Source organism: Festucalex cinctus, chromosome 1 (assembly GCF_051991245.1).
Source record: "Festucalex cinctus isolate MCC-2025b chromosome 1, RoL_Fcin_1.0, whole genome shotgun sequence".
In the NCBI taxonomy this organism is placed as follows: domain Eukaryota; kingdom Metazoa; phylum Chordata; class Actinopteri; order Syngnathiformes; family Syngnathidae; genus Festucalex; species Festucalex cinctus.
Genome location: NC_135411.1, coordinates 53746008 through 53762037, shown reverse-complemented (window position 1 = coordinate 53762037; position 16030 = coordinate 53746008). Strand labels below are relative to the sequence as shown.

General features: G+C 42.3%; 2 protein-coding genes across 2 annotated transcripts; one reads left to right on the top strand and one right to left on the bottom strand.

The window, feature by feature from the left end:
• On the bottom strand, positions 1-2276 carry LOC144000548 (migration and invasion enhancer 1-like). Its single transcript, XM_077494344.1, has 4 exons — positions 2107-2276; positions 1907-2004; positions 1754-1830; positions 1-500 (listed from the first exon to the last, which is right to left on the bottom strand). Exons 1-4 carry the CDS (start codon positions 2136-2138, stop codon positions 417-419), a joined length of 291 nt encoding a protein of 96 aa, XP_077350470.1. The 5' UTR covers positions 2139-2276; the 3' UTR covers positions 1-416.
• Positions 2277-5112: 2836 nt separating this feature from the next.
• LOC144000516 (GTPase IMAP family member 8) lies at positions 5113-11113 on the top strand (the record flags this gene model as incomplete). Its single annotated transcript, XM_077494342.1, has 4 exons — positions 5113-5803; positions 7385-8095; positions 8553-9167; positions 10521-11113. Coding segments are annotated over 4 exons (2610 nt in total), but the record flags the coding sequence as incomplete, so codon positions are not given.
• Between the last annotated feature and the right edge of the window lie 4917 nt (positions 11114-16030).

The following is a 16030-nucleotide window of genomic DNA, read 5'->3' as shown; positions in this document are numbered from 1 at the left end:
TTGCAAGCAAAGATTTTATTCAACCAATCCAATTCCGGCATTGCAAACACCAAAACAACTACAGTATCTGTAAACCGTTATTAAAAAAAAAGACAAAAGCATGTTAATTACTTATTACTGACCTTGCATTCAATTAAAACAAAACCCGCCCTCCCCGTTGACCACTCCTGAGCTGAAGAACAGCCGGGCATGAGAATTCATCGTAGCATGGCCCCGTGCCTTATTTTGAGGCGGTGCTAGTCATTAGTGGCCCAGCGGCTCGGCGTCAAGAGTGAACGAGGGGGAGATGAACTGGGCTTTCCCAAAAAGGACTGCTTAGTCCATATTTGTTGTTTCTTCATGTGGTTGTTGTTAGCTTTTTTTAAGCAGGAAACTGTTGGAGAAAGTCAGTTTTCGTCCTTTTAAGCCAGTTTTATTTACATGATAACGCATGGCGCGCGGCTCTTGGTGATCTTCGTCAGAGGTTTACCGTCGTGAGATTTCTGGACGGCTTCCATTACCTGGACAAATGCAGGATCAAACAAACAAACAAAAAGGTTACAAGCCTGCTTGTTTGTGTTGCCATTTTAAATATTGAGGGTTCTTTTAACTGCCTTCCTGTGTGGAGTTTGTATGATTGCCGAGAGCGATGGCTTTTGCAGGTGCGAAACAATCGGCCTGTCTTCACATTATTTTTACACAATACTAAGCATTTGAAGTGTTAAAAATAGCTTGAGAGAAGAAACCTATGAATGCCCTTGAATGCACCACTGTCTGAGAAGTGCTATAAAACTCCATCTATTCTATCACTTAGCTTAATAACTGTATTTGTGGAATAATTGTCATTTCAAGATTGAGAGTCTGGATGTTTTGAAACAAGAACTAATGAAAAAGACCTTTACCTTGCACACTTTCAATTTTTTTTAAAAGGTATGTAAATACAAATCAAGCAAAAAAAATGTATAAGAAATACTGCCCATGCATGTGCTTGTAAGAGGCGGGGCCTGGTAGGGTGGGTACGAGTGCCTCAGTGAGAGTGTGTCAGAGCAGCTCCTGTGTCTTCTTTTATGTGTTTCACTGGTTCTCACAACATTCCATAAACGGCTGAAAAATGCATCAATACTGCGGCTCTTCTTTCACACATGCACACAATAGTAAGTAAATGTGCTGTAAACAAAAAATGTAACAGGGGTGTGACTGACGACTCACTGAACACTGCATACCACAAATGTTTATGGATCATTGTGACCCCAAAAAAAGGACTATGGGACCCTCACAACACCACTGGAGATGTAATGTCTGCCTTGATTATGGATTATTAATGTTTAGCGGTTCTGACTTAACTACTGCGTTAGCGTTGGTTGATAGACTATGGCAGTGATTCCCAATTAGTCTGCTCTGGGAGATAATCAGGTGTGCCATGGGATCATAATCATACATTGTCACTTATTTGGATAAAATCAATGTGTTTAAAAATGTTTTTTGTTTAATTTATTTATGCCAAACATGTACAGTAACAGGCAGAACAATCAACAGTGTTTTGACTTGAAGACAGAAGGTACAAAATTAACTTGTGAATCACTTTTGAAATTTCTTCCATGAGTAATATGTTCCTTGTCTCAATAAAGGTTGCACATCACTTTACTACGGCGCATTCAGACTTACGTACGTACATAATGGATTAACGTCGTCGACGTCGTAGGGCGGAACCTCGCCGTTTACGTGGGTTGGAGAAGAAAAAAAAAAAGAAAAAAAAAAGATAAAACCTACTTACGTCATCCTCATATGGAAATCCTCCAAGCTCCAGCTTGGAGAAAACCAGCAGCCCATTGATCTCAATCTCAAAACTGGCTATAAAAGACAGAGGGTGGGACTTTTAATTATATCTGTTATCACACTTCAGGCTATAGTTGCTTTAATAATTTACCTCTCCGGCCCACGAAGCCCGACACGTCCGCATCGGGAAACTCGTCCTTGACGACTCGGGCGAGCTCCCGATAACGGGGCTCGTAGCCTCAGTTGCCGCTGGAGGATGATGGAGAAACTCGGTTAGCTTAGCAGTTAGCCACACACAACGGTACAAATACATTCCACAACATAAAGAGCGTTATGGTGTTGTAAGGTTACCAGTATTCCACTCGTATTGTCACCACTCCCATGTTTTTTGTTTCGCTGACGATCTCCGCGTTTCAACACAGGCTTGCACAAGTGTAGCCAATAGCTGCTTAGCTTCAGTACTGTATATCGTCTTCGTAAGGGGCGGGGCTGTAGTGACACTGGGGCAAACGCAAAGCTCACGTGACAGGGACGACGTCTGTCACAAGGAGTTACCGGTGGCTCTTTATACTCTATATTTCCCACGTTTGTTTTACAACTGAATTTGTAACACTACTTCCATAGTAGAAGTAGTAAAGGGTTGCTTTTCTGAGGTTTAAATGAAACTCCAATAGTTCGTTACACATCTGCGCACTTCTTTACTCCACCCACCACACACAATCACAACACTCTCGCGAAATGTGCCTTCAGGTACTCCCGGAATTTCGAAAAACAAAAGTTAGCTGTCCAGATTAGAGGGTTTGTTTGTTTGGCTATTACTAATTTATTAATTTATTAATTTATAAATTTATAAATTTATTAATTTATTAATTTATTAATTTATTAATTTATGTATTTGTTTGTTTGGTAATTGTTTGTTTGTTTGTTTGTTTGTTTGTTTGTTTGTTTGTTTGCTTGTTTGTTTGCTTGTTTGTTTGTTTGTTTTCTACGGGAAGACAGAAAACTGTCACTTTTGGGTTTTTGACCAGAAGTAGGGTAGGGTATAACTAAAGTTGAACGATAACACGTAAGTTCCAAAATTCAGGTGTGCTGTAATTTTTCCGACAGCTGCCAATAAGTGACTATAGCTCAGCCTACTTAAAAAAAAAAAAAAAGGTAAATATATTAACAATTATACCACACTTAAGAGATACCGAATAAAATAACTTCTCGTGTGTTTGGTGGTCAAGATTCTCACCACAGTTAGAGCGTAACATGGTCTGTGTGAAATTGGAAGAGCGAGTCGGGAAGATTCAAAGCGGACGTCGTCAATGAAGTCTTTCACTGGGCTCTAGAACAGTTGCGTGTGTATGCGTGTGTGTGTGTGTGTGTGTGTGATGGCGGTGGGTGACGCTCTCACATGAGACGACTTATATTATTGTTTTCCTCAGTAATGAGTCAAGCACATGTGGGCTTGACAATTGAACCCCCACGGGAAGTATTAGAAATGGGAACGATCTGTTCTAAAGTCACTTGCACCATAATAAAAACTTGAGAAAGTGTAAAATGTTCTAAAGTGTAATGCAAGTCTAAAAATTAACCACAGTTGATAATAAAACACTGGCAACAAAGATGTGTATTTGAACACGTATCTGCTCACTTTGTGTCACTTCCCTTGTAAATTGGTGTTTTGTCCCATCTATCTATCTATCTATCTATCTATCTATCTATCTATCTATCTATCTATCTATCTATCTATCTATCTATCTATCTATCTATCTATCTATCTATCTATCTATCTATCTATCTATCTATCTATCTATCTATCTATCTATCTATCTATCTATCCATCCATCCATCATCCATCCATCCATCCATCCATCCATCCATCCATCCATCCATCCATCCATCCATTCACCCATGATAGGCCAGTAATTAGTGGAGATATGCCCATTAGAGTGTCATCTCGGGGCATTTTGTGTGGTCGTCTAAACAGAAGGGTTTTTGTCGATGTCAAATTGAGTTGAACACAAGCATGCACAACACCAGTTTGTAGTTGTTTACTTATTTTTTTATTTTTTTTCAAAAGAATAAAGCCAGCAAACCACATGTTTAGATTATGATTATATTACATTCACTTCACTGTCCACAAAAAGCACTTATTTCAAAGTTGAATCAAAGAAATTTTTGAATGAAAAAATCAAAAAAACAAAATCAAATGTTTGTTTAAAAAACAACCACACATTCAACAAGTTTTAGTTAGACTTGCAACAAAAACATGTTTTCTAGAATAAAATGTATTGAGTTGAACCTATGTGAGAAATTACAAGTTAAGGTGGCTTGTCACCCTGCTGCCCAGAGGCGTGTATCGCGTGTGGTCCTTTCGAGCGACCTTCAGACCTCCATAAAGGCATAAAATTGGGAATGGTGGGGTCTGGTTGAACAGAGTTTGGCTCACATGTTTTGCAGAGAAAACGTGACATGTTGTGTTTATGTTTCGAAGAAGAAAATAATGGCGACCATTGAGCAATCCACGGGTAAGTCAAACTCTGTGCCTTTGTGAGAATGTTCAGAAGCTATGTTAATTATCTGCCAAGTGCTGAGCCCTCTGTCGGTGTGACGGGGGGAAGAATGTTAAAATTATGTAACAGCATATGTACTGTACGTACAGGTTTGACTGCTTCAAGATGGTGCATATGCCTTCACTCGTGGGTCAATGACTTCACAACGTTCATAAAAAGCCTGTATTCCATTTGGTAGTGTCATACTGTTAGTAGTCAAATATTCACAAATATTCAGGTATGTTTATCAAATGTGTTACTTTACAAGTTTTGTAATTTTAATTTTATATAACTAGTAGCAAAATAGGTAGACATATAAAAATGTGAATGATAATAATAAGACAAACTTGAAAAAAAAATGGCATAACTTATTAACGTATAAACTTTTAACTAAAAACATTTTCTTTGAATTTGGCTGGTAAATGCTACCTCCTAGTGGTCATTAATAGAACACCCAACGTTACCAAAACGGTTCCTTCCTGATTAAGCCAAAATTGCGCCTAAAATGAGCATTAAACACACTATGACTATAATAGCAATTTTAATGGTGAAATGAACATTTAACATGATCACTTTTAGTGTATAAATGAAATAGATATGTTCAATGTAACACCTACTGAAGCTACTAAAAAGGGTTCTTTCTTATAAAGCTAAAGTGACTCATTCAATAAAACCCAAATCCTAAAATGAGCAGTAAACATGCCCATTTAATATTTATATTTGGATGAATGTATAATGGGGCTATGAAATCCAACTCCCACTTATGGTCCCAAAAATGGGTTCTTCCCAATAAAACTACTTCCTCCTGAAATGCTTTTTATGTGTCTTATTAGTGGACGGTTGGTGTACCCCCCAGTTGAAGGTGGTCCTCCTTGGAGGCAGGAACTCGGGGAAGAGCTCCCTGGGGAACCTCCTCCTGGGCAAAGATGAATTCGCCACCAAGGAGCGGACGTCATGCTTGCGGCGGCTGGCCCAGGTGGGCGGGCGCTGGCTGACGGTGGTGGACACGCCCGGCTGGTGGTGCGACTTCAGTGTGGAGGACACCCCCCGCGCCGTGCGCCGGGAGATCCTCGGGAGCGTCACCCTGTGTTCCCCGGGACCCCACGTCTTCCTGGTGGTACTCAAAGCTGGCTCGCCCTTCACAGAGAGGCGCCGCAGAGCCCTGGAGGAGCACGTGGGCCTGCTGGGGCCCCGGGTGTGGTGCCACTGCCTGGTGGTCTTCGCTTCACCAGGGGGGCCCAAGCTCAAGTTGGAGGGTCAAGGGTCGGAGGCCCTGAGTTGGCTGAGGAGTCAGTGTGGACAGCGGTGTCAACTCGTTGACTTGAGTGATGGAAGTCAAATCTCGGATCTAATAGAGAACATCCAGAGATTGGTTGCCGCCAATGGTAACGGAGTGTTTGAGATGGCGGAGAGCATCTGTGTTGCTGTAGCGGAGGAGAAGAGACGAGTGGCGGACGACGCCCACGCCAGGTTTTTGAAAAGGAAAACTCACAGAGCCTTTATGAGAGGTAAGTATCTCAAAGTAGGGTTTCATGTTTAAAAGTATAGTAAGAAGCCAAAGTTAGGGTTCCAAGCCAAGGTTAGAGTTAAGAAAGAGAAATGAAGGTTTGAAGTCAGTATTAGAGATGATTCTGCTCAACAGCTGTTTGTGGTTTTCTCAATAGTGTGCATGCGAAAACTCCCCTCAGCTTTTTACGTAGGAAATGTTGCATCAATAAACAAACTGCATTGACGCTGGTGTTATTATGCAACTTTATGTTAACAAGCTTCATAAAGTATAATTCTTACTCAAAAGTAAACTAGTTACCTGACCAACATAAACTTTGTGACCAAAGTAGCCGTCTTCAGACCTCTCTGCTGCTTTAGCTCACGGCATCGCTGAAACAAAATGACTTTTGTTTGGCCTCCCTCTTTCCAGTCCTTGTCTCCTCCGTTCAGCAACCTCAAAAACAGTCTTTCTTTTCCGGCTCGCTGGTCCTGTGTCCTTCTCTGCCATTGTTGGTTAACTTTGAACACACGCGAGGAGCTAGCTACAGTAGGAAGAAGTCTTGGCGCTTATAAACACCGTAGAGGCCTACGCAAGCTACGTACTCAGGGCACATACACTAGAAGTGTGATTGACCAGCCAGGAGAATCAATCAATCAATCAATCAATCAATCAATCAATCAATCAATCAATCAATCAATCAATCAATCAATCAATCAATCTATCTATCTATCTATCTATCTATCTATCTATCTATCTATCTATCTATCTATCTATCTATCTATCTATCTATCTATCTATCTATCTGTGCTGTCAAACAATTACATTTTAACTAATTAATCGCACAATTTTCTGTAATTAATCGCGATTAATCACAATTTTCTACTAACTGGTTCTACTTTTTCCTTCAAAGCTTGTAACAGCTAATGACTTGACTCAACCAATTCTCAGAACTTCTCGCTTACAGATTTAGTTCTGCTCATGAGCATTGGTGTGTGAGGCCCTATAGACGTAAATTGAGCAGGGAATTTTGCCCTGAAAAGATACGCCAAAGGCATACAACTAATAGGCAGGGTTGGGGAATCCAGGTCCAGAGAGAACAAACCCTGAATATTAACGTATTAACGTTTACCTGCCATTTAAGTAGAAGCACCTGTGGCTAAATCCAATCGGTGGCAGGGTTTTTACTTACTGGACCTGGATTCCTCAACCCTGCTAATAGGCTGTTTGAATTTGGCTCTGTAAAGTGCGCAAATCACTGAACAAGCACCAAGCAAGTAAATCAGAAAGTCAAACTACCTATAGGCCATGTTTCATCTTACTGCCAGGTATGGTTTTAGACTTTGGGTTTCAAGACAGGGTTGGAGTTAAGTACTAGGGCTTCATCAAACAAAGGTTAGGTTTTCAAAAAAAGGGCTTCAAACTCGTGTTACATTGTTCAGATTAGGGTTTCAAAATAGATTAGACTTTCAAATAAAAGTGAGAGTTCAAAATTGAGATGTCAAGCCAGAGTGAGGGTTTGTCTACGGATTAAAAATTGTTTCAAACCTGAGTTATTATTTCAAAATAGTGTTTTAAGACAGCTTGCATCCAACATTTCCAGAGCGGGCTCGCCCTCTGCCTGACATCAGGATTGTGCTTCTGGGAGCGAAAGGTTCCGGAAAAACATCTTCTCTGAACACCATCCTGGGCCGGGACCAGGGTTTGCAGCCCTTGGGCAGGACAGCTCGTTGCGCGGTGGGTCGAAGTGCGGCTTTCGGGAGGCAATTGACGGTGGTGGACACGCCTGGCTGGTGGATGAACTTCTTCGGCCACGAGACTGCCGCCTTCGACTGCCATCAGATCCGACTGGGCCCTTACTTCTGCGCTCCGGGCCCTCACGCCTTCCTGCTGGTGGTGCGCCCGGACCGCGCCTTCTCCGAAACGTACCGGCGGGCAGTGCGGGACCACCTGGAGCTACTGGGTGTTGACGTCTGGAGCCGGGTCATACTGCTGTTCAGCTTCGGTGACTGGCTGGGCGATACGACCGCTGAGCAGCACGTGGAGAGTGAGGGCGAGCCGTTGCGGTGGCTGGCTGAGCGCTGCGGGAATCGAACCCACGTGCTCAACAGCAGGACCGCCGGTGACGGGTTTCAGGTAAGGGAGCTGCTGGGGAAGATTGAGGAGATGGTGGCTGGCTGCGGCGGTGGACATTGGTGGACGGTTGGCAAAGAGAAGGAACAGCTGGAGACGACGATGAGGGTGGAGGAGGCGAGAGCCGCGGAGAGGAAGATGAAGATGGAGCTATGGAGGAGGGACGCCAGGACGCACCTTGGTGAGACAACGTCGTGGTACCTCACCTTGGCTTACAAGTAAAGCATGTACAGTGGTTCCTTGAGATAGGAGTCACTCATTTTTAAAAAATTATTGATACGAGCCGTCATTTGACCATTTTTTTGTCTCTGGTTTGAGAGCAAAAACTTTGCCAACACTAGCTTTATGCTAACACACAATAGAAAATGCCAGAGACATGCTAATTATTAGCATCATTAGTCATGCTGTACTGTAACATTTTAATCAATGGAATTTGAACACATGTAGTGTAAAGATAAAATAACTACGACTATAAGTCTTTTTCATAGGGTGAAAAGAAAATTAAAAGATGAGGGAGGACAAGATATAGGACTGGTTAGCATAAATTAAAATTTCAGCTAGTCAAAGCAAAAAAGAAAAAAAACAAAACAATTGGGGCCGTAGGACAGCTCCCTCATAGCAGCATTTTGATGTTTCAGACAAGCCCCGCCCACTCTCCCAAGTGACGCTCATCTTAGTGGGTGGCAGCAAAACAGGCAAGAGCTCATGCGGCAACACTGTGCTGGGCCATGACTGCTTCCGCGTCGACCGCCCAATTACATCCTGCGTCCTCGCCGGGGCCCGCGTGGGTGGCCAGGAGGTGACGGTACTGGACACGCCGGGCGGCTTCCCTCTAACCGCCGACCTCCTGAAGAGGATGCCGTCCTACTCCGTGCTGGTGGTGGTCAACGCCAGTGCCGCCTTCAACGACGGCCAAGGAGAAGCCTTGGAGGCCCAGCTGGGAGGGCTCTGGGCCAAGGCCATGGTGGTGTTCAGTCACGGCGACTGGCTGGGCGACACGGGAATCAAACAACGGATGGAGAGCGAGGGGCCGGCGCTGAGGGGGCTGGTGGCCAAGTGCGGGAACAGGTACCACGTGTTGGACAACAAACGGCGAGGAGACGGCTCGCAGGTGCGACAGCTGATGGCACAGGTGGAGTGCATGCTGGCGGCGGAGCGTCACACAACCACAGTAACATCTGCGCCACCATGCTGCGTGAGTGCCACGTTGTGCAAGAGTCCAACTTTGATGCCCAGTGATGAACATCAGCACTGTGAGTCTTTTGAACACAACGACAACAACACACACAATGTCACAGAAGCAATTAGAGTTTCAAATGAGGGCTTCAAGCCAGGGTTGAACATGATGCTTCAAATTAAGGTCTCAAACTTGGGTAAGGTATCAAGGCAAGATTCGAGTTTTAAAAAATGGCTATGTTTAAAAAAAATAAAAAAAATGGTGACATTAAGGCTTCCAGCCTTGGATAAGGTGTCAAATTATGGTCTCAAGCCTGGGTTAGGGTTTTGAATGAAGTATAGGATTTCAAGCCAGTGTTAGCATTTGAGTTTTCAGTGTCAAGCCTGGTTTAGGGTTTCATGTAAGGGTGTCAAGCGAGGGTTAGAGTTTTAAGCCAAGGTTGAGCATTTTTAAATTAAGGATTCAAGCCCTGGTTAGGGTTTCAAGAAAAGTTTAAGGTAAGTAAACGTTTCAAGCCAGGGTTCATGTCTTATATTAGCGTTTCAAGTAAGGGATGGTTTCAATTCAGGATTAGCATTTGAAAATAGCATTTCAAGCTTTTGTTCGGGTTTGAAACAAGATTTAGGGTTTCAAGCCATTTTCAAGCCAGTGTTAAGGGTTTCAAAGTCGGGTTTTAAGTCAGGGTTATCATTTGAAATTGGGGTTTCAAGCTTGGGTTAGGGTTTTAAACAAGGTTTATAGCTTCAAGTAAGGTTAGGGTTTTGAACGAGGTTTATGGTTTGAAATTAGGGTTCGAATTAGGGTTAGGTATTTTAACAAGGGGGCGGCACAGCGACACTGACTGGTTAGCACGTCCGCCTCCCAGTTCTGAGGACTCGGGTTCGAGTCCAGGTTCCGGCCTTCCTGGGTGGAGTTTGCATGTTCTCCCCGTGCCCGCGTGGGTCTTCTCCGGGTACTCCGGTCTCCTCCCACATTCCAAAGACATGCATTGTAGGTTCATTGGGCGCTCCGAATTGTTCCTAGGTGTGCTTGTGAGTGTGGATGGTTGGTTGTTCGTCTCTGTGTGCCCTGCGATTGGCTAGCAACCAGTTCAGGTTGTACCCCGCCTACTGCCCGAAGCCGGCTGAGATAGGCTCCAGCACCCCCCACGACCCTTGGGAGGAATAAGCGGTCAAGAAAAAGGATGGATGGATGGATGGATTTTAACAAGGTTTAGGGTTTGAAGCCAAGCATCGGATTTTGAATTAGCGTTTTAAAATGGCTTGGATTTCACAAGCTGGTTTCAAGGCTGGGTTAAGGTTTCAAAGTAAGGTTTTAAGTCTGGGTGCATGTTTCAAACAAGAGTTTTTCAAGCTAAAGGTTAGGATATGTTAGAAGTATGTTTATGGGTCACATACGCCTCACAATAAAGTTTTTGCTTGCATTGCAGTGAAATGCAGTGAGCCTCCCGCTGAGCCTTTCAGTGAGTCCGCCAGTGAGTGTCCCTCATTGGACTTAAATGAGTCTTCATCACCTGACAAACAAGTTGCACTTCCGCCAACCGCATGGAACAGGGGGAACACCACTTCCTGTTTGCTGGCCATGCTTCTGGACAGACTGCAAACTTTAAGAGTAAACATACCAGCGTGGTGCCACGTTGATCGACCCGGTCTTCCCATGATGCTCCTGGTGGGGCCTCCACCCCACCAGGGCCCGCTTCCCAATGGGCACGCCCGCCTGCAACGCGCCCTCTGCAGCCAGACTGGAGACTGGAGCAGTTTGGAGGAGCTGGAGGCCTTCATCGACTCCTATTTTGACACGCTGTGGGAGTGGCAGGCCTTGACTCCGCCTCCGCTATCACCCCAGCCTGAGGGTACCGCCGCTGTCGCCCCAGAGGATTTTCTGCTCTCGTCCATCGATAGGAAACTCTCCAAGCTGGACGTGCTGGAGGAGATCCGTGAGGACCTGGCGGAAGTGAGGAGAAGTCTGGCGTTCAGCTGGAAGCTCATGCAGGAGATCAGATGCAAAAATGAACACCAGTGAACACTCAGCAGACACAATATTAGGTACACCTGCACAACAATTAAAAAAAAAAAAGTCAAATTTCATGCCACTATATTTAATAATTTATTTAGTTTGAGTTTTAAGCATGGGTTAGGGTTGTAAAAAAGGGTTACAGCTTCAAAATAGAGTTTGAAGTCAGACTTAAGCTTTCAAATTAGTGTTTCAAGCCATAGAATGCAAGATCCCAAACCTGGGTTAGGGTTTCAAATGACTGTTTCCAGCCTGGTTAAGGCCTTAAAATTAGGTTAAGGTGGCAAAAAAGGTTATTTCTTAAAATTTGGGTTTCAATCAACAGTTACTGTTCAAGCCTGGGTGAGAAGTTTCAAATAAGAGTTGAGGTTACAAATTAGGGTTACAAGTAAAAGTTTAGGTTTCAAGCCAAGATTAATGTTCCGAAGTAGGGTTTAAAGCCCAAATTAATGGTTCAAATAAGGATTCACAATTTGGGTTTTGAGCCTAGACCGGTGATTCAAAATAAGGTTTCAGGTCAGGGTTAAGTTTTCAAGCCAAGTTGAGGGTTTCAAAGTAAGGTTTCAAATTAGTTAGTGTTTCAAGCCTGGGTTTGAGTTTCAAGTAGGGTGTAATGTTTCAAATAAGATTTCAAGTGACAGTCAGCGTTTCAAGGTAGAACTCCAAGCCAAAGTTCGGGTTTTAAAGTCAGGTTTCAAAAATGAGTTTGGATTTCTGGTCAAGGTTTCAAATAGTCCTTGAAGTCAGAGTTAGGGTTTCAAATTAGTGTTTCAAGCCATAGGAATCAAGGTTTGGGGTTTTAGACAAAGGTTATGGTTTCATGCCCAGGTTAGGGTTCCAAATCAATATTCACGTTTCAAAATAGGGTTTGAAGCCTATGTTCAGTTTACAAAGTAGAGTTTAAAGCCAGTGTTGCCTGAAGCTTTTAGTCAAGCATAATAATAAACATAAAAGTGTCATCAAAAATAACCTTTCTACAGGCATATTTTTCGATACCTATTGTTATGGCTCTTAGAGTGATATGAACTCATTTCTCCACCAGGTGGTACTGTTGTATAAGCATTCCAGTCAACGGCCTTCTGCTCACCACAGGTGACGTGAAAGTGATCAAATACGGCTCAAGTTATTCCAAAGACCGCTGGTATCCATTTACAATTATTACAGCTTTCATTTGGGATTGTGGGGATATATAGAACACCCCCCCCCCCCCCCCCCACACACACACCACACACAAAGCAGACATTATTATGTGTCCTCTTATTCCAAAGAGGACACACAAAAAAGATATGCATTGTTGTCAGATTAATGTACTGTAAATAGAGACAGAAAGTGAGTTTTCTTTTTTCTTTTCTTCTTCTTCTTCTTCTTTTTTTATTTTTTATTTTTATTTTTTTAATTTGTGACAGAGTCTGAATATGAATCTATCTATTCTGTAATTTCAACCTCAAGGAATGGTATTGGTATTGCAATGTTGTCCTCCAAGTTAACATAATAAATATATGTATGACATCTAATAACTTGATTATTTTTAATAACAACATGACTAACTATAAATGATATATTTGAATAGGACAAATTTTCACTTAACATTAATAAATTAAGCACAACGTACAAAAGTGATGGATAGGATGGATTGATAATCATAATGGGAAAGTACACAGGCTCACACTACATGCAACCGCACGCTTTTCGTCATTGTGTCATTTCCCATCACTCGGCCATCTTGTCTTTTTCCTCGTCTCTCCGCAGTCCCATTGTCCCTGTAGGTCTACATTCATCCCCCTTAAATCACATCACAGTGCCGTCCTCCTCCTCCTCATACAATTCCCACTCTCGTTAGGATGGTCCCACTGCCTTGGAGCAAGGAATGATGAGTCTCCCCTCGCCACACAGGGGTTCCCTGCTACTTATCCGTCTCCATTAAAAAGCAGAAAAGCAGCCTGTCGATTCCCCTAAGTAGTGTCCCCTGGACAGTTGGGAGAGGTTGTGGGGTTGGGGGTAGCCCTCAACAACAATTTCACTGATCAACACAAAATTGGGTGGACACAAAAAAAAGTTTAATGACTCATATCCGGAATTGAACAAGTCAGCCATTTTAGTTTAAAGAAGCCATTTTTTTTTTGTGAATTCCAGAATTTATTCGTATTTGGAGCTGTCACTAAAGGATTATCTTAAACAAGCCCCAAGTTTTGTGTCCTTGGCAGAGGAATTACACTTTTTGCCTTTGCACCTAATGTGTGCGTAGCATGGCATCAAAGTTGACGATTTTCAAGAATTGCCATGAAAAAGGGTCTGCGAGGTAATGTTCATTGCTTCAATTTTCTTTGCATCCGATTGAGGGGGGAACTCAATGAAGGTAGCAAGTAAACTCATCATGAATGGAGCCAAGTGGGAATGTTCATTTGGGAACGTCTGGCAACGGCCAATAACAGCAATGGGAACAATTTCTCTGGAATGCTTGGGTAATGGTTTTAATTCCAAACGTCACATGGTCTTGATGGTGATGGCTGTGAAGTAAATGAGGTACGTTTGTTATCACCACCTGGCCAACATGCACGCACACACACACACACCAACACATGCCATGGAGCGCACACCATCAATCCAGAGAGAGAAAAGGGCAAAGTTCAGGAAACAATTAAGTGAAATAACTGGCCTGCGACCAAGCAAACAGTGTGAATGTAGTAAGCCATTATGTTGACAAGTGGAAGGAAGCCCGCAAATATTGCTGACACAGCAATTTGCCATGTCACTATTAATGTAAACCAACATCCTTGGCAGAGGTAATTTCTAAAAATGTAAAGTTGCACAACAAACAACTTCTGGTTGTACTGCATATCATTAAATATTGTTTAGCTGCTAGCAGGGCCTGGTTGGGTGGCGTTTGACGTCAAGGAGCATGTGTGTGAGTGTGAGCTGTGGCCCACAGCAGCATGTGCATCTGAACTGCTTACCACATATACTGTATATTAATAATAGAATACATTACTTAATTTTGTACATTAAGACACTAAAACCAACACATTTTGTCACCAATCTCCTGCTAATCATTTTTTGTCTTTTTTTTTTTCATCAGATTGATTACTATCATTACAAATGTTTAAGCTGCTAGCAGTTTTTTTTAATCATTTATTTGTTGAATGATTGATTGATTTCCTATACCGATCATGTTCGAGGAGCTTCCAACCTTTTTTAAATTTTAAATTAATAAGGTCAACACCAAATACTTAAGTGTGGGAACCAATAGAATGATATATTCCATCAAAATGTATGCCATCAAAAAGTGAATATTTTATTACCTAATTTTGTCAGATAAGAATGTTAAAGTGTGGCCATTAAAAGGCTGGAAACATTAGCAAAGATGGCTGCCAAGATGCCAAACCCCCACTGTTTCAGATGAGGCCTCATGAGCCATTTCTATATTAAACTGCAGTGGGTTCCATTCTCGGTTGAGTGAAACATATGCAAAAACTTTATTGACATGCATATCATGTACATGGAGAAATGTGCAGCATCTGGAAAAAGAGATAATGAGAGAAGAAGAGGGTGACAAATGAATACAGATGGTGTTCAGTGGTGAAAAACAGAAATGCATGCATACACACTCAGACATTCACCTGCAAAGAGTATATTTTTTCACAAGGGGTCATTTTGTCTATTTGTTTTTTTTAAATTGCATTTAACTAGTATTCTCTTTAGCTAAACATGCAATGGGTCAAACGCTAATTGACCCTAATAAAACAAAAAAAATTTTTTTTTTAATTTTATTTAAACCTAAAAAATACTATTTTATATAAACGAAGGGAATGTCAGATCATGACCCACAGTACAATTAGTCGTTCTTCACAGAAGATAAAAGATACTGTATATATATATGCACATGAGAATATTTATATTGTCAATTCACATATGGTGTACCACTCTTTGTTTAAATACACAATGCCTGAAGTGTTGTGACAACACTACACTAACATCCACACTAAGCCAGTAGTAATGTCACAATTACTGTAATTATGTGTATGAAAGAGAGTTACAGGACTTAAATATAACACATCCAAATGTAAAACAGTGAGTTCTGTGGTATTACACTGCATCAGTCAAAACCTTCAAGTGCTATATGTTGGAACTGTCGTAAACGAGCACCCCCTGTAGAGGAATCTTAGGTGAATGTTGGCGAACTGTTACATTACAGATCGAGTAACTGATAAATTTGTCTCAGTTTGCATGATAACGCACATCGTAGCACAACTGCATTGTAAACCAGCTGGTTTATGAGCTAATTTGCGACGTGGATTCTGCAACAGCTGCTCACATTGTTTCGACTTTAAAACCTCCGCCAGGAAAATGTCGCTTTGAACGCTTGAGTCTGTTGGACATTTTGGATTTAGTCTGTTTCTAATAGACAGCTCCTTTCTGTCATTGTGTAAATGCTTTGTAAATTGGTCTCATTGTGCAAGAACTTCACCACCCGGGGGGGATGTTTGCCATCACCATTTCCTCCTGCCTCTTTCTCCCCATTTCCTTATAGTAGAGTACTACAAACTTTCTCTGCCCATGAATGGCAGCTCGGCTGGGTAAAGATCCAGGGCTACTTTCATGTGACAGCCAAAGCCCGGCTACTGCACTGCACTGTGTGAATCACAAGAAACACCTGCTGTCGTGTCAAAGACGAAAGGTAAGCACAACTGCAATGAGTTTTGTTGGATGCGCAAAATACATTTGCTTCTGATGAGCAGAAAATAATTGAAACCTCTGAGAAGTTGAAGTCCACTGTGTGCACTATATGCATATGTCCACACACGACTCAACTCTGAAACAAAAGTCAAGAATTTCAGCTTTTATTTCATGGTATTTACATCTAGATGTGTTAAACAACGCAGGACAGAACCCCTTTTGTGTATTTCTAATTGCTCAGGTATTGCATAA